This window comes from Parus major, chromosome 17 (genome assembly GCF_001522545.3).
Source record: "Parus major isolate Abel chromosome 17, Parus_major1.1, whole genome shotgun sequence".
In the NCBI taxonomy this organism is placed as follows: Eukaryota; Metazoa; Chordata; class Aves; order Passeriformes; family Paridae; genus Parus; species Parus major.
The window spans coordinates 4,683,269-4,703,248 of record NC_031785.1 but is presented as its reverse complement, the minus strand read 5'-3'; the positions used below and the strand labels follow the sequence as shown (position 1 = coordinate 4,703,248).

The 19,980-nt window shown below is 42.7% G+C and overlaps 1 protein-coding gene across 5 annotated transcripts in view; it reads left to right on the top strand.

Annotated features, from left to right (window-relative positions):
* The first annotated feature begins 272 nt into the window (after window positions 1–272).
* Window positions 273–19,980, top strand: part of NUP214 (nucleoporin 214) — a 38,905-nt gene continuing 19,197 nt past the window's right edge. For 3 of the 5 annotated variants that reach the window (XR_004499649.1, XM_015645072.2, XM_015645071.2), the window contains exons 1-24: window positions 273–351; window positions 1,758–1,953; window positions 2,604–2,755; window positions 3,004–3,208; window positions 3,695–3,765; window positions 4,131–4,194; window positions 4,455–4,558; window positions 4,858–4,964; window positions 5,112–5,178; window positions 5,697–5,820; window positions 7,664–7,825; window positions 8,864–9,317; window positions 10,621–10,796; window positions 11,321–11,412; window positions 11,749–11,838; window positions 12,175–12,324; window positions 12,555–12,713; window positions 14,853–14,956; window positions 15,457–15,636; window positions 16,108–16,193; window positions 16,292–16,375; window positions 16,694–16,939; window positions 17,623–17,787; window positions 18,266–18,374. Coding sequence is in view for 4 of the 5 variants with exons in the window: in XM_015645072.2 (XP_015500558.1) it covers window positions 310–351; window positions 1,758–1,953; window positions 2,604–2,755; window positions 3,004–3,208; window positions 3,695–3,765; window positions 4,131–4,194; window positions 4,455–4,558; window positions 4,858–4,964; window positions 5,112–5,178; window positions 5,697–5,820; window positions 7,664–7,825; window positions 8,864–9,317; window positions 10,621–10,796; window positions 11,321–11,412; window positions 11,749–11,838; window positions 12,175–12,324; window positions 12,555–12,713; window positions 14,853–14,956; window positions 15,457–15,636; window positions 16,108–16,193; window positions 16,292–16,375; window positions 16,694–16,939; window positions 17,623–17,787; window positions 18,266–18,374 (3,389 nt within the window). In the remaining variant the exon portion in view is untranslated. The remainder of the gene's footprint in view (window positions 352–1,757; window positions 1,954–2,603; window positions 2,756–3,003; window positions 3,209–3,694; window positions 3,766–4,130; window positions 4,195–4,454; window positions 4,559–4,857; window positions 4,965–5,111; window positions 5,179–5,696; window positions 5,821–7,663; window positions 7,826–8,863; window positions 9,318–10,620; window positions 10,797–11,320; window positions 11,413–11,748; window positions 11,839–12,174; window positions 12,325–12,554; window positions 12,714–14,852; window positions 14,957–15,456; window positions 15,637–16,107; window positions 16,194–16,291; window positions 16,376–16,693; window positions 16,940–17,622; window positions 17,788–18,265; window positions 18,375–19,980) is intronic. The other 2 variants (XM_015645074.2, XM_015645075.2) reach the window with 2 other exon arrangements.

Below are 19,980 nucleotides of genomic sequence, written 5' to 3'. Positions count from 1 at the left end.
TACAGGTATATTAGATATACAGGCTCTCCAACGGGGTGGTGGAATCACTGTCCCTGGAGGTCTTCAAGGAACGACACTCAGTGCTGTGGGCTGCTTGACAAGATGGTGATCAGCCATAGGTTGGACTCGATTATCTCAGAGATATTTTCCAATCGAATTGACTGTGCAAACAGGGTTTATTAGGGGCAGCCGTTCAGAGGAGGAGCCGGTGGGAGGGCCCGGAGCAGCGAGAGCCGCGGCCCGAGCGGCCCCGCCGGAAGCGGAAGCGGCGCGGGGCTCTCCCGGCGGGACCGCGGCGGCGGGGCCGCCATGGGGGACGATATGGACGTGATCCCCGAGCGGGAGATGAAGGTGAGGCACGGGAGAGCGGGGGGCGTGAGGGGCAGTCCGACGGAGGGAAGGGTTGGCAGGCTGTTTTACTCGGGGCTTTGGCTTGGAGCTGGAGGGGAACGGGGCTTGGAGAAGGCTCGGCCTGGGCTGTGAGTGGTGGTGGGATCTGGGGGAGGCTTGGTTGGGACCGTGGGGCTGACAAACCGGGGGGCTCGGCTCGCGTTATGGAGACATCCTTGAAGTGTTTGTAAAACAGAATCCCAGGAATGGTCAGGCTGGAAGGGACCGCAGACCATCTGATCGAACCTCCCTGCTCAGACTGGTTTGTCCCAAAGCACAGGATTTTGTCCAAACACGTCTGGGATATCTCCAGTTAGGGACACTCCACACCCTTTCTGGGCAATCTTGAGAACTTTCAAATACTTGAGGACTTCCTAGCGTAGTGTGGGGTGGAAAAGACTTCCAAGCCTGTGGGGTGGAAAAGGCAAGGCTGGCATGGCCTTGGTGTAGGGGGGTGTTTAATGCCTGGAGGAAATCACAGAATGGTTTAGGTTGGAAGGAACTGTGAAGCCCATCTCGTTCCAACGTCTGCCATGGGCAGGGATACCTTCCACCAGACCAGGCTGCTCCAAGCCTCATCCAGCCTGGCCTGGAGTAGCTTCAGCGATGAAGGAGAGTTGGAGGAACCTTATTCTGGAAGAAGAGTAATATGTTTCTAAATCTTTCTGTCAGCATGCCTTGTGCTGGGAATCTCCTGTTTTGGGGATGTGGAGCAGTGTGAGCTGGAGTTTTGCTGTGTGCTGCTAGCCTAGCCTACCCTGTGTCACCCAGTGTTACTGTGAGGCTGGGTAAGAAGGGACGTGGGGGAACATATTCCTGGAGTGATTATAGTCTATGTACTGCTGCCTTCCACCCTCAAAAACAGGGTAGTTGGGCTGTTTGTTTGTTAGTTTCTGAGTTCCTACATCCTCCTAAGATTGCTGGAATGTACTTATTCAGTGGCAGTTATTTGGGAATATCTCAGGTGCTTGACTGGAATTACTGGCATGTAGGTTAGCAAATGTGTGCCTTGTAGAAACAAGTTTTGTTCAGTCCTGTCCCATCTTTTCTTTATTCCTTTTTGTTTTCCTCTGTATCCCTTGGCTGGTTTTGATCTGCACCTGAGGTCAGATGTCCCAGGCAGATTTTATGAACACGGGCACTGGGTAAAAGTGAGATTTAACCAATGGAAAAAAAACGTGGTGTGATCTCAGTCTTTCATGGATGAGACAGAAAATGTGATGGAGTGGCCAGAGACTGCCTGGGTGTGTGTCAGGGATTTACAGCTCTCATGGAGAGGCTCCTGAGCTGTCTGTCTTAGAGAAGCCAAAGTAAAATGTTTCTCTTGGGCAGCATGTGAATAGTTATTTCCCATCTCTCACAAACAGGATTTTCAGTTCAGAGCACTGAAGAAGGTTCGCATCTTTGATGCTCCTGATGATCTTCCCAAAGAGCGCTCCAGCCTCCTCGCAGTGTCCAACAAATATGGGCTGGTCTTTGCTGGTGGAGGAACCAGCCTGCAAATCTACCACACCAGAGATCTTCTCATGCAGAAACAGATGGGAGAAGATCCCAATAAAATTGGTGAGACACACTTAAATCTCATGGGTTTGGCAGAGACAGGTTTATATGGGATTTGTGACATGGAGCTCTTGGTTTCTGATACATATTACAGTCCTTGCTGTTCTCCGTCAGGAATTGGCACATTTTCTTGTGTGGGAAGGCAGAACAATGGTTTGTAGCCATTCTTTGCTGGGTTGGTAACCATTCTTTGAGCTGTGAGCCTGTGTACGTGTCAGGGATGTGTGTGAGTGGAGGGACACACTGAGGGAGATTTCACACTGGGTTACCCACTCTGACTAAATGACAGTCCAAGAGAGGGGAAGCAGCCACTCTTCCACCACCTGAGTACAAAATGGTCTCATTCTCCTTAGTAACTGTTCCACTTTGTACACACAAAAGTAAAGCCAAAAATCTTCTCATTTATTATTACTCGTGTTAATGAGGGAGGAAAGTGGCATTTTCTTTTCTTAGAAATTTGGCAACTCTCAATATTTTATTGATAGAGGTGAAGGGATTTGCTTTCATTCAGTTTTCTATGTGTTACCTTTGATAGCTTCTGTTAATGGGACTGAGGCTTATTGCATAAATTTGTTGTATTGATTTACAAGAACAATTCTTGCTATTTAGATTTGTCCCTTTCATTCCATCTTCCTTTCCTTTTGTGTTTTAAGTGGAGAATATTCAGAGTACTGTGGTTCCCATGAAGTTTCCTATGCAGCACCTGGCTCTGAGCTGTGACAATCTCACCCTGTCTGTCTGTATGATGTCCAGTGACATTGGGTCCTTCATCAGCTTTTTTGATGTCCGCACATTCCTAAATCAGGTACAGCGTATGCCAAGTGGGTTTGGGGATTTTTTCAGAATACAGCAGAGGAGAGGTATAGCTGGGGTGGGATTTTCTGTCTCTGTGAGGGCTGTCTTGTAAAGGAGTTGCTCAGTAAACTCAAAATCTGCTTGTTTTTGTCAGTCATTAATTTATATGAAAGTCAAAACTGCTTTGGACTGTGACTTCAGGAGAGTTTGGTTTTGTGCTCCACTTTGACTGTCTCATGTATTTGTCTTTCCTAAAAGGCAAAACAGCAGAAACATGCATTTGCTTGTCACAAACTGGCCAAGGACTCAGGAAGTACAGCCATGGTCAACGACCTGAAATGGAACCCTGCCAGTCCAACCATGGTGGCCGTCTGTCTGTCCGATGGCAGCATCTCTGTCCTGCAGGTCACAGACTCTGTGAAGGTCTATGCCACACTCCCATCCTCTGCTGCTGTCACATCTGGTGAGTGGCACCCTTGGAGGGTACTCAGAATGTTGGACACTGGAGAGTACACACCAACTGAGAGGTGTATAAACACACGTTGCTTATCTCAGGAGGAGATTTCTTAAAATTCTTCACAAAAAGGAAGGGTTTAAACTGAGACTCAGAAAATGTGTTGCAATGGAATTACTCTTTCCCAGTTGATTGCAGCAGCTGATTCTCAAACTCATGAGTTATCAAACATGCCCACCTGTGGTTTGTGCTGTCTCTGGCTTCACTCATTTCCAGGAAAACATGCAAATAAGCGTCATCATGTGTTGGGTTTTTACCTGTGTAGTCTTGCCTTCTCTGTGACTGGATGACTCCTGGTTTGAGTCAGATTCATGATTTTTTTCAGTGGAAAAATTAGCAGTTTTCATTTATTAGTCCTGTATTTGTAGGGCCTTGTAACTCTCCAGTTCCTTAGTGCTAATGAAATTATCTTTTTTTTTATTATTATTTCCTAAGTATGTTGGAGCCCAAAGGGAAAACAACTGGCTGCAGGGAGGCAAAATGGCACCGTGGTGCAATATCTGCCTGTAAGTATTGATGGTGTTAAGGCCTTTATGACTTTTCAGGAGTTTGAAAAATGGTATTTTGTTGGGTTTTTTAGGTAGGTTGTTTGGTTTTGGTATCACAAACTACAGAATTTGGTTAGGATGCATATGATGTGAGCCATGTGATGCTACCCAAGTGCTTCAGTAATATTCAAGTGTCTTTGGCCAATATTTGGTTTAGTTTGAGGTTTGCACTTGTCACTGAAGTCATGATTTTAGTGTGGCCCATGATGAATGTTGAAGAATGAGTGAGTTGCTGTAAACCAGTTTTCTGGGCTTTCTGCAAAAGTTGCAGTTAGATTTGTTCATTGCCTTATCTGTGTATTTAAGAGTTGTTTTATTTGCAGAATCTGCAGGAGAAGAAAGTAATCCCTTGTCCTCCTTTTTATGACTCAGATAATCCTGTTAAAGGTACATATTTTTATTACTTTTTAACTTGTTTTCTCTTTAAAAGTATTTTAGTCATTCTTTTCCCCTGTTATCTTGGTTATAGCAACTGTGTAGCACTGGTTATGAAATTACATTGTGATTTTCTGTGATTCTTAAGCTTGGTAGTTTAGGAGTTAATTGCCATTTGTTTGTCATTCCCTTTTGTGTGCTGTGCAGTTAAAATCAACAAGAAGGTGTTATGGTAAAGTGTTTCTGGCTGAGGTATTTGCTTTCTTTTTCAGTTTTGGATGTACTTTGGATTGGCACGTATGTCTTTGCCATCGTGTATGCAGAGGCTGATGGAACACTGGAAATGTCTCCACAAGTGGTCATAGCCATATTGCCTGTAAGTGCCAGCAGTCACAACACAAGTGTCTGTTCCTGACTTGTTCATGACAGTGCAAGTTGCTTTTGTTATCAACATTAGCACCACATAGAATTTGAGTTTGGTACTGCTGTAAATCATGGGATTGAGGTTGGGGGGATTAAGTGGAAGAAGTGGGATACACCTGAAAATCAATGAATAATCTGCTCTCTGAGATCCAATTATAATATTATTTGTGTGCCCTGATACTGCCAGATTTAAGGGAGGTTACTTGGTTTGTGCATGGAAAGATAAATTATCAATGTTGATTTTTTTAACAGAAAAAGGAAGAGAAGCGACCAGAGAAGTTTGTGAATTTCATGGAGCCGTGCTACACGAGCTGCACTGAGAGACAGCATCATTACTTCCTCAATTTTGTTGAGGAATGGTGAGTGGCAGGAATCATGGCATGGTCCTTCCCTTGGTGTGCATGTCTGAGGGGTCAGTGTTTCTCCTTAGATTATGTTCCTCCTTTTTGTAGACCTGGCAGTGGACTGTCATGTTAATTTTAACCTGTTTGTGTTCATGCTTACAGGGATCTAGTTCTGGCAGCTTCAGCAGCTTCCACGGAAGTCAGCATTCTTGCCAGGCAGGGGGACCAGGTAAATATTTTTATTCCATTTGTGGAATATATATTGTGTTGCATCTGTGCAAATGTACATTTTCCTTCCCTAAGTATAACCTATATAAGAACTGAAATACAATGAAATGATGATTTTTAAAAGACATCCCAAAATGAAACAAGCTTCTAAATTGTACAGAATTTTAAGATAATTCTTAGATGAACAAGAGATAAGTGTTGTGAACTAAGCACCAGAAGTCTGTTTTTCGTTATTCACTTGTCAGTCTAAAAATTTGGTCAGACTCACTATAATAAAGTGATTGATGTGAGGTCATCAGGTGAAGTTAAGCATTAAAAATGTCTGACCTCTGATGTGCAGTGATACATGAGAGCTCACACACAAATCTGTGAAGGACCCTGATTTTTCTGGCATTTGTTAATCTGACAAATTTTAGTAGATACTCTGGCTGGTGTTTCAGCTGGTGCAGGCTGGAGTGCTGAAGAAGGCTGGTCATAGGAAAGCAGTAGTTGGTATAACAATAATGTTGCTTTTTGCAGAACTGGGAATCATGGGTTTTGGAGGACTCAAGCAGAGCAGAACTTCCTGTGACAGATAAAAGTGATGACACTCTGCCCGTTGGTGTTGCTGTAGACTACACCAGTAACATGCCCATTGTGATCAGTAAGTCTTGTTAGTCTTTCTTGTGGAGAAGCCAAAAATCTCAATCTGTTTGATATTTTTGAGGGGCAACTTTGTGCTCAGAGTTCTGGGAGATCATTCTGAAAGGCAGACTGACAAACCTCCTGCTGTTTTTATACCAAACCCACAGCACATGGCTTTACTTCTGTGTAAGGGTTTAGGGGCAAAATGTTAAATACAGTTCTTTCCTGGAGCTTTCAGCATCCTGGGATATGACACCAACAGACATGGCAAACAAAGCTCCTGAGTTACATCTGTGTTCTCCAGAATTGGGATTTTAGTGAGTTTAAAGGAGTCACGTTCTAACACCAGGGATTTCAGGCTACCCATGAGGTGTTCTTTATTCTTGTCACTCACGTCCTTTTGCAGAACTGTATTGTATCAAGTACATTTGCACGGATCTAAAGGAAAAGTGGGTTGGTTTCAAAGCCAGAAACAGCAAAGATTGCTGAGGTGAATGTGTAGGTTTTAATTCTGCATTAAAGTGCAGGGTCTGTACTGCCTAAACCCTGCTGTGCTCTACATTTCAGCTGCATTATTGCTGTACATCCTGTGCTGACTAAAGGCCCTTCAGAATACCTTGTCAAAGTCTGAAGCTACATCTGAGGGTTGTATCTTAGTGAATTCTGAGAATTCTTCTTGAAGGCCAGAGACAGATGGAAATAGAAATGCCTTCAGGCAGAGTGGAAGGTACTGCAGTCAGGAGTTCCTGGAGAGCACAGGAGGGTGCCAGTTAACTGAGACCTTTACCTGAAAGAAAACCCACAGTAGGGAATTGAGGTCAAACATTGTACTTGAATGCCAAATTGAATTTGAAGCCTTTTCTCTGTTAATCTATACAGTTACTGGATTAAGAAATCTGTCAGGAGAGATGTTTTTAAAGCCTGTATTGTGCTGCCTCAGAGCTTTTATAAAGGTTTTTGGATAAGCTTTTTGCTAACACATTCTCTGTGTTCTGACACAAGAGTTTGGCTGTATATTAACTGGCTTTGCAGTTCACAGCAAGTTTAGGTTGCAGAGAAACCTGATGTGTCCTAGAGCTTGTTCCCAAGTGGAAACTGCACTTCCCTAGCATGCTTTCCCTCAAGAACCAATAGTAAAGAAAAATGGCCCTCCACTGCACTGCCTGACAAACAAAGCACCATGATTATAGCAGATTTCTCCTGCACTGTAGATGTGTTTGGTTTGGATTTTTATGTTTAATTAAGAACAGTTAAAACATTACAGAATTTAAGAAATACAGAAAGTGTTCTGGGGCCTTTAACTGTGCTGAGAATTTTTGTGCTGAAGCAGACTCACAAAGCAGCTGCATAAAACACAAGGGTTTTATATCAGTGGTTCAGATCACAAGGGTATTTATTTGATGTTGGTTTTCTTTAAAGTTAAAAAGCTTCATATGTAACAATTCCGTTTTGTAGTTTATGCATATGAATGCTAATGAGGTGACAGGGCCCAATGGGGATTGCTGAAAGGAATTGAAGGAGGGAGCAGAGTATCAGTGAGGAAAAATGATTGCTTCAAAATCTGAAAAAGCTTGACACAGGAATTGATGGGTGAAAGTTGGGCTTTGTCATTCAGGAGATGACATTCAATTGTCAAAATAATCCTTCTATGAAACATGAAGTCAGGAACAGAAAGGAATATGAAAGGATAAAGGAGAGCTGAGCACTGACAGAGAAGCAAGAGAACAAGATGCAAATGAAAGCAAGAAGGGTGAAATGTAAGAAATACTGTGTGAAAAAAAAAGTCACATGAAGGTGGCAATTCCAGTAGGAACAGAATAGGAAGCTTTGACTGCAGGACTTATATGTGTGGTCTCTGGCAGGTGAGGAGAAGATCCTTGGTCCAGCTCCAGTTCTGATCCTGCTCTCTACGGATGGTGTGCTTTGTCCGTTTTACATGAGCAACCAAAACCCAGGAGTCAGGTCACTTACTGTGACCCCAGAGCCGCTGCAGTTGGCAGGGGAAAGAGTTCCAAAGTCAGCAGGTGAGTGCTCCAGGGGCTTAGGGGAACACTTAGATCCACTCTGTGGATCTTTGTCATACTGAGCTGTAAGTTCAGTAGCCAAACACATGTGGTCACAGAAAGCATATATTTTCTTTATAATGATAATGGGGAGCAGGTTTGGGCTCCCAGGACTGTTCTCTGTCTTTTGTGCATCAGTGTGAAATTAACTACTCCTGTTCACCACATCACAGAATCATTTAGTTTGGAAAATACCTCTAAGCTCATTGAGTCCAACCTTTAAACCTGTTTGTGGGATCTCAAGTGCTTTGCAGGCTGTGCATTTAGACTTTCCTGTGCAATCAGCCTTTGGAGAACAGGGTCAAACTAGTTTTAGGAGGCTTGAGCATGGCTGCCAGAGAGGTGATGGTTTTCCTCTATAGTTTTACCACACAAGGTCATGATATGAACTAAGGTGTTTACAGCAAAATCCTATTTAAACAAAATTCTATTTAAATTATATTTAAAGCTTTCCTCAGCACTGTGAAAATGGTGTCATCAGGTGAAGAGGAGTAATTTTGTTTGAGTTACAGACGTGTTGCCCTGTGTAGTATGATGTAGGCAGGTAAGATGATTGTTCTGCTTGTCTGCATTCATGGAGAAATAATTGCAAATACACCGTTTTCTTCCTTGTGCCCAAATTTTCTGCTTGTTCCCCAGCCAGAGTGCTGTATGGCAGCCTGCCTTCCTCCACTGCTGGATAACTTGTGTGCTGCCTGTTTTATTTGAGATGGCAGGAACCTCATCAAAATCAATGGAGGAAGGTGAAGTTTTTTCACAGGAAACTGCAGACAACATTAAGCAGAACAGACTGTTGTACTGATTTGTCACTTTGTACAGTTTCTGTATCACTGGGATTGGAGACTGCAAGCCCAGCTCTGCCATCTCTCTTCCTCACTGTGCAGTGAGAGAAGCAGTTCTGAGCTGTCCCTATCAAATAGATGACCTTGCAATACCTTCTGCCATTAGTCAGTGCAGCCAAATGAGCCTCCTCCTCCTTTCCCATTTGTTTTTCTGCAGGCAGTACTGCCACAAGTCCAACTACTCCTCCAACTTCTCTGAAGCCTGACACAGCACCAGCTGCTGCTCCCACTGTGCCCACCTCAAGTCAGCCTCCAGCAGGGAGTGGAGCAGCTGTTTTTTCCTTCATGCCCTCGGCTGTGAAGACTCCTGGCTCCACAGGCAGTGATCCTCCACTGTATTCCTTTGCCACTGATGCCTCCAAGCAACCCCAGACTCCTGCTCTGACTGGAGCAGCAACATTCTCCTTCTCTGCCTCTTCCAAGGCATCCGTGACTCCTGCTTCTGTAGGCAGCACTACAGCAGCTCCTGCCACCTCTTTTCCTTTTGGGTCCATGAACTTTAAACCAGCTGCAGACAGCTCGTCTGGGCCATCGCTCTCCATAGCACCTGCTGCACAGAAGTCATCTTTTGCATCTTCAGCTTCTTCAGTCAAAGTGAACCTCAATGAGAAGTAAATAGATTCAGCAGTGAATGCAGGGACTGGATACTTGTTAAATTGCTGCAGGCATGGATAATGTATGGTAGTGAAGATGGTGTCTGGCTCTTTGTTTGGACAGCAGTTCCCCACGTTCCCAGGAAAGCACTGAGGAAGCCCCTCTTTATCCAAGAGTACTGTGGCTGTAGAAACCCTCAGTGCTTCCCATGCCAGAGGTTATCTTCATGGGCATGGTACTAGTCAAGGGACAATGCCAAAAATTTAGACTGATAAATTGCCAGAGACTTGGGTGGGGGGAGAGATTATATCTTTGTTTCATAGGCATTAAACAGTGATTCCATGCTTTGGTTTCATGCAAATCATGGCTAAGGACTGCTTTAGTGGGGATAGCACAATTTTCTCTGACGATTTGTTGAAGGTTCCTTATCCCCAGCCTGAGAGGAAGCTGGAGCCACAGCTGATAGATTGCTTTGCCACTCTGCATTCAGCAGAGAAGGTGCCAGACCTCTTGGTTCTGTTCTTAAATGGGCACTTGCTCACTAAGCACAGGATCTGGAATCTTCAAAGCTTGTTCACACCGACTTAAAAAAAACTAATATTGATTAGAAACTATGCAAAATGGGTTTGAGTGAGTGTTCTCAGATGTCATACTCACTCTTCCCTCCAGCTCCTGAGACTTGCTCTTTATTTTTAGAAAAAGTGGTTTAAACCACAGAGCTATGTTAATTGGACCTGCTTTTTAAGGAGAAGAACTTTAATGTAAATGCATCGTAAGAAATTTCTGATGGTTCAAATGATTATTTTTAAATTAGAAAAATCTTTACTACACCAGAATCTGATGGGAGCTCTTAGGGCTTTTTATATTTTGTGTATAAAACAAATGATACACCAGTGAATTGGCTGAATATTTAAATTGGCTGCCTTGAGGAGCTGAGTTTGCAAGTTAAGAGAAATTCGTATTTTCTTGCAGAATTTCTGTTTGAGCCTTAGTCTGAGGATAACACTGAAGGGCAGCTCAGATTTGCTATGGTTGGAACAAAATGATGAGGTGCATTTGAAGCAGGGTAGTACTCTTTGCTGGCATTTAGCTTTTGCTCTTGGGAGAATCTAAGATAGAAGTCTCTGTGGTTCCATGTATTCAGAAATTATCCTGAATGGCTCCTTCCCACTATCTCCAGAAGCTACACTCATGATTTTGTATCTGGAGCTTGAGTTGTTGCTGATCCCAGGGGATGCTCATTCATTTATTCATTCATTCACTCATTCATTTTTTCATTCATTCTCTCATTCATTTATTCATTTATTTGTTCTGTTGCAGGTTCAGTGCTGTAGACACCTCTTCTCCCACGAACAGCAGTGGTCAATGCACTTCCACAATGTTTTCCTTCTCAGCCAGTTCCAAAACTGCTCCTGGAGGTTCTCTGAGCCAGTCCACGCCTGTTGCAGCCCCTCCTACCACACCATTGAAGACTTCATCCCCTGTGTCTGCCACGGGTAGGAGTCTGATCCCTATTGTTAGGAATAATGCATTAAAAAAAAACATTCTAAAAGTTTTAGGACACAGGGACCTTCATTTGGCTTCTTTCTTGTTTTTCCTGCTGCTTTTCCTGCTGCAGAGGTCCCCCTGATTGGCACACCATCATGGTGTGTATCACTTTGTCTTAAAACTGGGTGGTTTTTCCATTTGTGCTCTATTTCTCAGAGAGCCATATGTGAAATAATTACATTCAGCTGCTTAAGTTTGCCCAGAAGTTCTGGCATTTTCAGTGCTCTGATTATGAATGTTTCTGGGCTGCCACACAAATCAGTGCCTTACCTTCCAGCTGCATTGACTGGAGTTTAAAATAGTCACTGAGAAGTTGGATGGAAGTGAAAAGGCACCTGAGGAAGGTGTGTTCTTGCATTGAGGCCCATAGAACTACTGCTTTTGGATTTGATAGTGATTGTTTCTGGTCACACCCTGTTTCCTCAAGCTTTATGTAAGTTCATTAATTACTGTTGTTATTATTAAATTCCAGTAGCTCGTCCTGCTCAAAATACTCCTTCAGTTTCCTTGGTACAGAAGACACCCAAAATCACACCATCAGCAGCAAAGCCAAGCTCTACTCAGGTAACAGGAGCTTGACTGGGTTCTTTGGAGGGTAAATCGTTTTTCATGGCCCATGAATTGCTTAGAATTCCTTGGACTGAACTAGTGTTCTTAGGTCAAAGAATTAGCTAATTTCTGATTTTGAAACAGTAGCAAATCTGTGGTTCTAAACAATGTTCTCTGCGTGTCTTTAGAGAGCTGTATTTTGACCTATGTTATAATCAGAGTTATAATGTCTGGTGTCTGAATGGAGTTTCTAACACCAGGCCTTTTTTTAAATTCTAAGCTCCCCATTGCAATGGATATAGCCTTAATATTTGTTTTGGTTTACTGTTTGGTTTGGTTTTTTTCCCCCAGAGCAAATCAGCACTCCCCAGCACAGCTTTAGAGAAACAGACCCACCAGTGGAAGGAGTCGGACCCTGTCATAGCAGGAATCAGGGAGGAGGTGAGATTTTTAAGCAGTTTTCTTCATAATGCCACACAAACATTTCAGCTCAGCTATGTTCTGATGGTGTCTGTAAATAGTTCAGAAATCAGAATGGAAATTTTTCCTAAGATGATCAGCCTGGTTTGTAGTTCTTATCTGTGTGTCCTCTTCAGTCACTGTGTTGAGAAGATGGAATATTCTTTTGTGTTAATGCTCAAGAAGAATTTCCTGCTTTGGCTGCAAAGTGACTGGTGTTTATGGTGCAGTTGAGGCATGATCCAGGAGCTGAGACATTTGTTCCAGACCTTGCTGTGTTTTCAGTGGCTGCCCTTTCTTCTGCTTGGCTTTTTGCAGATTGCACATTTTCAAAAGGAGATGGAGGAGCTGAAGGCCCGGACTTCCAAAGCCTGTTTCCAAGTTGGAACTCCAGAGGAAATGAAAATGTTGCGAACTGAATCAGATGATCTTCACACCTTCCTCTTGGAAATTAAAGAGACAACAGAGGTGAGGAGAGTATCTTCAACCTGTGAACCAGCAGTGACTTCCTCACCTGATGTTCCTCCTTAACCTGCTACAGCTGAACTGTAGATGGAACATTTGACTGCAGTGTTAATGAGAGGGTGACATTTTCCTTTGTGCTTTCAGGCAGATGCTTGTAGAAGCCCTTGTGCTAGAGATGGCAATAGAAAATGTTACTTTGAACCTTGTCCCATCTGTTCTATTTCACTTTGCAGTCACTTCATGGAGATATCAGTATTCTGAAGACAACCCTGCTGGAGGGATTTGCAGGGGTAGAAGAAGCTAAAGAACAGAACGAACAGAATCGTAGCTCTGGGTATTTACACTTGCTCTATAAGAAACCTTTGGATCCCAAGAGTGAAGCACAGCTTCAGGTATGAATCATGTCAACCAACTTCTGATAGAGAACTTTAAATAAAATAAAACTTAGGCTGGTGTGTGCAAGTACCCAAAAACTGCCCTAAGTTTTTCTGTTTCAGTAAATAGTCTAGTAAATGTGTGGTGAGCTTTGGTTTCCATGAGTTTGCAAGAGATGCTGGAAATCCTCTTCTGAAGCTCCCCTCTGTGTTGCCATTTGCAGTGATGATTCAAAACTCCTTCTGAAGGGATGTAGTTCACCTGAGATCCAAGTCTATTCTAATCTTAGAATAGGACTCTTGACATCCTGTTCCTTCTCAGCCTGTAGTGTTTGCTCAGGGATTTCAGTTAAAAGAATGTTGGGTTTTTTCCTACACTTTATAGAAGAGTTCTTGGAATTATTTTTATCTTCAGCAAGTGCCTTATGGAACAATTTGATGATTTATTATGACTTAGAGAATTGTGTGGTTAATTCCATGGATGGTGAAGCATGAAGCTTAATGATATTCTAAAAGCTGGGGCACAAAGGAAAATAACCAGCAGTACATAAAGAGGCTTTCAAAGACCAGAAAGAAAGTAGGGGTGAAGCACTTTTTGTTGCAGCTCTGGTGATGAAGGCTATTTAACCCTAAGCAAAATAGAGTGAATGTGCCCTACAAATGATACTTGGTCTTTTATGCACTGATAAGTTCCCCTCAAGAGGTTTAACTGGCAGGTTGAAAGCATAATTGAATGTCATCTTTGTGGCAGTAGGTATCAAGACCATGCAGTTATTAGAAATCAGCGGACACAAAGTAATTTCTTTTAGGTCTGATCTCTAATCTTCACCTGGATTCTGTTGATTGATTCGCAGTCTTAATTGCATGCCTGCTTTGATGTCCAGCATGTGTCTGTGACATTTAAAGCTTATGCTTGTGACTTCAGAGAGATGATAATGTTGAAGTATGTGTTTCACTGTGTAGGGAAAGGACCATGAGGAAAGAATAACACAGTAGGAGAGAAGTGGAAGTGGATTGGAATGGAAGGACAGAGCTGTTCGGTCAACTTTGTGAAAGTTTGCTTTGAGAAAGATCTGTGCTAACTCTGAAATTTTGCTCAGTCTACATCATCCCCATTCTCCTGGTTGAGAAAAGCTTCCTTAGGCAGCTTTGTGTCTTAGTTTCCAATGAAGTTTTCAAAACTCTGAGACTTTTCTTATGTCCAGCTGTATCAATTTGGTATCCAGAGAGTTGCTGCCCCGTAGGTGCTGGAGACAGGAAACCTGGGCTTGGCAATGTTGAACACTAAGCCCACAGCAGGACTGGATTTGCTTTCAGGTTGGCAATGTCCCAGCAGAATTCTGTGCTGTATCTTGAAAGCATTTGCAGTGGAATTCTTCCCAAGCTGTGTTCCTTGGCTGCTTCATCATATTTAGGTGAACGTTCTGTTGAGATGAGCTGAAACCAACTGCAGTTCCCATTTCCATTTTACATGGTTGGAGTTCAAGCCATGGCCATGCCAGGCAGGAGAGATCACAGGAATGAGACTGAGCTCTGGGTTTGTTTAGCAAGCAGAACTTGGGACTAGAAGTCTTTGGTGTAGCTGCTGCAGTTGTGCAGCTGTATGGTCATGGATGAGTCACTTTACTCTCTGTCCTTGCTTTTTCTTTATTTTTATTTTCCTACCTATAAAAGTCAAATTCCTTGCCTTAATGTGAGATTTGTGAGTGCTTTCATGAATCATAGTCTGTGAATGCTAATATTCTAGAGCTGTGTGAGTAGCCTGCAAAGCTTTGATCACTTATAATTGTTAGAAGTTTCAGCGTTGTAAGATGGGAACAAATGACTCATGTTCTGGAAGTGTCATTTGAAATAAGGATTGTTTTGTATAATGCCTGGTGTTTGTAAAATCCTTTTTGTAAAGACCTGGCAGTGTTTTGCAAATATTATGGACAGTATTACTCTTAGTTGAGAGCTGAGGTAAAATGTCCAGGCCAAACCCTGTGTGTACCCCATTGATTGTTATGTAAATTTTCACCATGTTGGGTTCTTTCCAGGCAGAAATATGGGCAAGTGTTCTATAGCTTGGACTGAATGAGCCTGAAGAGTCTTCATCTTCTCCAACTGAAACTGAGATTTCTGAAGTGAATTTATAACTCACTTTATTTTGCCTGTCAGGAAATCCGGCGCTTGCATCAGTACGTGAAGTTTGCTGTTCAGGATGTGAACGACGTTCTGGATTTGGAGTGGGATCGGCACCTGGAACAGAAGAGAAAACAGAAGTAAGTAGTTGAAATTGGAGTACAGAACTAGTGCAAAGAACACATCAGTGATCTGGGAATTAGTCTTTAATCAACAAGGACCTTTTTCTGATTAACAATACAATCTTTTTCGAGAGATCTGGGAGTAAATCTTCTCTCAGACACCTAATGCGATCCATGGGTTCAGACTCTTCGGCCTCATGCAGGTTACATACTTGTAGTATCTCTGTGAACAGTGCAAATAATGCTTATAGAAAAAAAAACTGTAAGCTTTGCAGAAATTCATTGATGGCAGTTAATGAAACCTTTCTAATAGATAAAACATCTTGAAGCAGATAAGCTAAACGAATAAACTGGAGACATATTCAAAGGAGAAATCTGTATTTGAGATGGACTGAACTTCTTTGGTGTTTGACCTCCTAGAGTTTCAGTAGCCAGAACTACTAAACCATTGGTGTTTGCTTGCCTGCCTGTGACCCAGATGCACAGAATGTCCCTGTCCCTTGATGTGATTTCTGCAGGCGTCTGATAGTCCCTGAGCGAGAGACTTTGTTCAACACCCTGGCAAATAACCGGGAAATCATCAACCAGCAGAGGAAGAGACTGAACCACCTGGTGAACAGCCTGCAGCAGCTCCGCCTCTACAACCAGACATCTCAGTGGAGTGTTCCCAGTGATACATCTCTAAACAGTGCTCAGAGGTATGTGGAACGGGAATTCTTCCTTCTCTCTTGCCCCCAGCAATGTGCAAGGGAGCATCCTCCAGAGAATGATGTTTTGTGTGGGCATGGTATGGGAGGACAGGACATTCTAAAAATTATACTAATCCATGCCCAGGTAATAGAGAAGCTCATTGGTTGTGTTCTTGGACACTGTTTGATGCTTAGCAGAAATTTCCCCTAAAAGTTTAAGGAGTTTTATAATAAATGGGATAATAGAGCCTCCAGGCTGAGATACTGGTGGTTATCTGTCTGACTTCAGGGGAAGTAGTGTGAAGGGCTCTTGAAGTTTCCAAAATAGTTAAAAATGTATCACACAGTATCTAGAGGAACCAATTGTTTGTTCTTCCCGCTGTGCCAGTGGTTCTAGTGGCTACTTTGGCCCAATTTTGTTCCTGCTTTGGTTGGTTTCTTTCTGCTGCTGATGTTTTTCACTGCTCTGCCTTGTCCCAGTTTTGACAGTGACCTTGAAAGCCTGCGCAATGATTTGATGAAAACTACTTTGAAATCACATGCCAAACCTCTGCCCAAAGCACCTGGTAATTTATTTTTTCTTCCTGACATGAATGTGAATTTCCTTTTTTTTTTTTTAACTTGCAGTTTGACTGTAGACTAATAACTGTCTTCCATTTTCCAGCTAAGTTATCCCCAGTGAAGCAGGCACAGTTGAGGAATTTTCTAGCTAAGAGGAAAACTCCACCGATTAGGTCTACAGCTCCAGGTAAACCTTTAGTTACCATAGAAGTCTGAAATGCTTTCCAGGAGGATAACTTACCTGCTGTGGGACTGAAACCTGAAATTAGCTTTAGTCTTCTTAACCCCTACTTCTTTCCTGTTCTCCCATCTGCTCTCGGTTACTTGCCTTCAGTTACTGTCTGGTTGAAGGCTGCCTTTTCAGGCAGTTAAGAAGTCATATCCTATCAATTCAGGATTAAAACAAGCCAATAGGAGAGTGTCCTAAAATAGGCTGCATTTGTCATGGCTGTTACACTGGATGGTTCCCTCAAATTAATACTGAATTTGGTTTTTGATGTTGCAGCAAGTTTGTCCCGCTCTGCCTTCTTGTCCACGAGATATTATGAAGATTTGGATGAAGTCAGCTCAACATCCTCAGTTTCCCAGTCACTGGAGAATGATGATTCCCAAGCAGTGGACCAGGAAGAAGAGGCTGCCCCAGTCCAAGTCCCTCGTCATGCTCCAGTGGTCCGAACTCCCTCAGTCCAGCCTGGTTTGATGGTTCAATCTCCTTCCTTTGGGAAACAGCACCTCTCCCTGGGTACTTTGTGTGAGTTGTGTTTGCAGTGTGTCTTCTCAATGTGGTCTTGTGGGTAGCTTTAACTACTGTGCTATCCATTGCAGTGCTTCCTGCCCTGGAGAAATGAGACTGCAGGATAGAGATTTACATTGCCAGGTTCCCTGGAGCACTACCAAAGTGGCTTTGTAGCTCATGAACTCGAGCTAAAAGCACTAAAACACCTTGACTCTCTGACTGTTTTTGTGATAGCCTGGTTCTTTCAGATTGCAGTGACCTAAAATATTGCCCAAAGACTAAGAAACTGGAGTACTTCTGCATTTGGTTGATGTGGCCAAGGTTAGGAGTTCTGAGCCCTGCAAGTCTCAGTAAGAACTGCATTTGCATACACTGAGTTTTCCTTGTGTAAGAGAGTTTTCTTTAATCTGCAGCCAGAGAGAAAAATAAGGTGTCAGCAGAAGTGTCTGTTACAGCAAACTGAAAGTCCTCTAATGCATTGAAATGACTTCTATTGAGCCTTACTAAATTCCTTGGGATATACCAGAACTGCCAGGGTCAGATTGTGTTGATTGTTTGAATGGCCTACACACCACTCCTGTCAGAAGGAAGCTGTGTACTTAGAGGAAGAACTGCAGTTCAGCAAAGGCTTTCAAAGACTCCCTGATTTATAGAGAAACATTTAACTAATACTTTTGTTAATTCTTTTTTTTTTTTAGTGCCTACAACTTCAAACAGAATCATCCCACAAGGGGCAGACAGTACAATGCTTGCAACAAAGACTGTGAAACACGGGGCCCCTGCTCCCACTGTCACTGTTCCAGCACCACAAGCAGCTGCTGCTGCAGCTCTGCAGAGGCAGATGGCTGCTAACCAGTCCCCAGGTAAAAGGATGGCTAATTGCCCAAGTGACCTCTGAGCAGCTGAATGGGACCTTCCCAGGGATTTAGTGCTCTCAAAGGAGGAGATCATCAAACAAAATGTGGTGCACATCTATAATTGTTGCACCTCTGAGCTATCCAATGCTCCTTTGTCTTCCTTTTTTCTGCAAGCTGCTAGTACAAAGTATCTGAGAAACTCCCATTTCTGTTAACAGAAAATGTTACAACACTGTTAGAGAGAGTTCATAATAATTAGACTTGGTCAGCAAGCAACAAAAAATATACCAACTATATAGATTGCTGTGACTACTTTTGTCCTTAATGAAGTCTGAGTTTCCAAATGTTTCAGGACATATGTTTTAGAATCTTGGATGAATCTTTTTTGAATTATTCAGGCCATATTGAATGAAATGAAATTCTTAATAAGATTGTCTTTACTTTTTTTTTTCCTTCTGTTTTTTTTTTTTTCTGTTCCTTAAAGCTGTGAGCACCTCCTTGACTGAATCAACTCTGAAGAACGTTCCTCAGGTGGTGAATGTTCGAGAACTCAATTCTGGGGCACTGAGTTCAGCAGTCTCTGCAGTAATAGGGTGAGTGAGTGCTGACCTTCTTTCTGGTGGCTTTTGGTTGCATTTGCACTGGAGCACATCTGCCAGTGGGGAGCAGTAGCAGTGTTTTGCTGAGTCTGGCTGTGTAAGAACTAAAGTGGGTGCATTTAGACAAGAATACTGGGTTTGTATATTGAAAGAAGGAAGGAAAGAAAGAGAGAATAAAAGAAAGATTGATCGATCAATCTTTCCAGATCATTCAAGGATTTGCTAATGGCTTGTCCTGAACAAATGGTGAGACAAGTATTAACCTTCTCTGTTTGTCTGTGAAATGCATTTATGTGAATCCTCTTCTTTTGGGGTTCAGTGGTTTTACTGCTAATATGAAATTTAGCTCTTGTATCTCTCCAATCACTGCTTCTGTTCTACCTCTTTCAAAGCCCTCTGTCACTGAGTGTGGTCTGTGACTTCAGGTTGTCCAGATGTTTTCCTTCTACTTTGTCATCCTTTGCAGAGAGAGCCTTCTCTGGAGTTATGCCTCTTCTGTCTGTTCCCAGATTCACCCCCTGAAGGGAGGGAGAACTGTGCTCTGGCTTTTCTGGAAACTTGTCTCAAATGTTTTGACATCAGAATTTTGACTGAAGGGTTGGTTGTCAGTAGGGGTCAGTCACTTTGGAATACCACCAAGCTGCAAGGCACTTCTTCATGACTAAACTATGAATGTTGACTTCTGGTATTTAACCTTGAATTTGTTACCATTTCTTGTGGGTTAGCTGTAACACTTGGCTTCCCTACCCTGCTTCCTACAGACAACAGCCAGCTCAGCTCATTCCAGAGATTTCTGTCTTATCACCAGGCTCTGTCACCAGCCTAGGACCAGACTTTTTCCCTGTCATTGTAATGACCTTGAAACTGTCTTTGCTTGAAGTTCCTGCTGTCACTTAAGATGAGAACAGTGCATGGCCAGATATGGGCTGGGGAGGCAAGGGCATTACTGAAAAGTCTGTGCAAAGTTTGGCTTACTGCATGAAGAGGGATGATTTCACCACATATCTCTGATTATATGTTCATATGGAGTTGCAAATGCTTCATCCATATAACTGTGAGCTGTACATGCAGCTTCTGGAGCAGTTGCTGTTGTTGCATCACCACTGGCTTTCACACTTTTGTGTGTACTCTTCACTGTCAAAGAAAAAAGGTGAGATTCCTTTGATTCAACTTTTCAAAAAGGGAAAAGTCTCACAGTGGTGGTACTCAGCTGCTGGCCTTGACATTTACTTCATGGTTTCTTTTACATTTTAATTGAGAAACAGCTCTGGCACTTTTTTCTGTTTTATTTCTTCCTAAAAATGATAAACTGGAATGGGGAGGGGAATTGCTACATCTTGTGAAAATCAAATTTGCAGACAGCTCCACATGGGAATTTTTTGGCTAAAAAATACTAAGTAGTATTGTAACCAGGAAGTTTTTTGCCCTCTGTTTCATCAGAACTATGATGAAAAAGGTAGAAAGTACTGGCTATGCATAGAGAAGGTTGTGAGTGAGCAATAGGTAGTGAGATAGCTTTTCACTTGAACTGTAGTTAAAGACCTGTCTTACTTTCAAGTAGTTTTAGACTGACACTATTGATTCATCTCTCTAATTTATA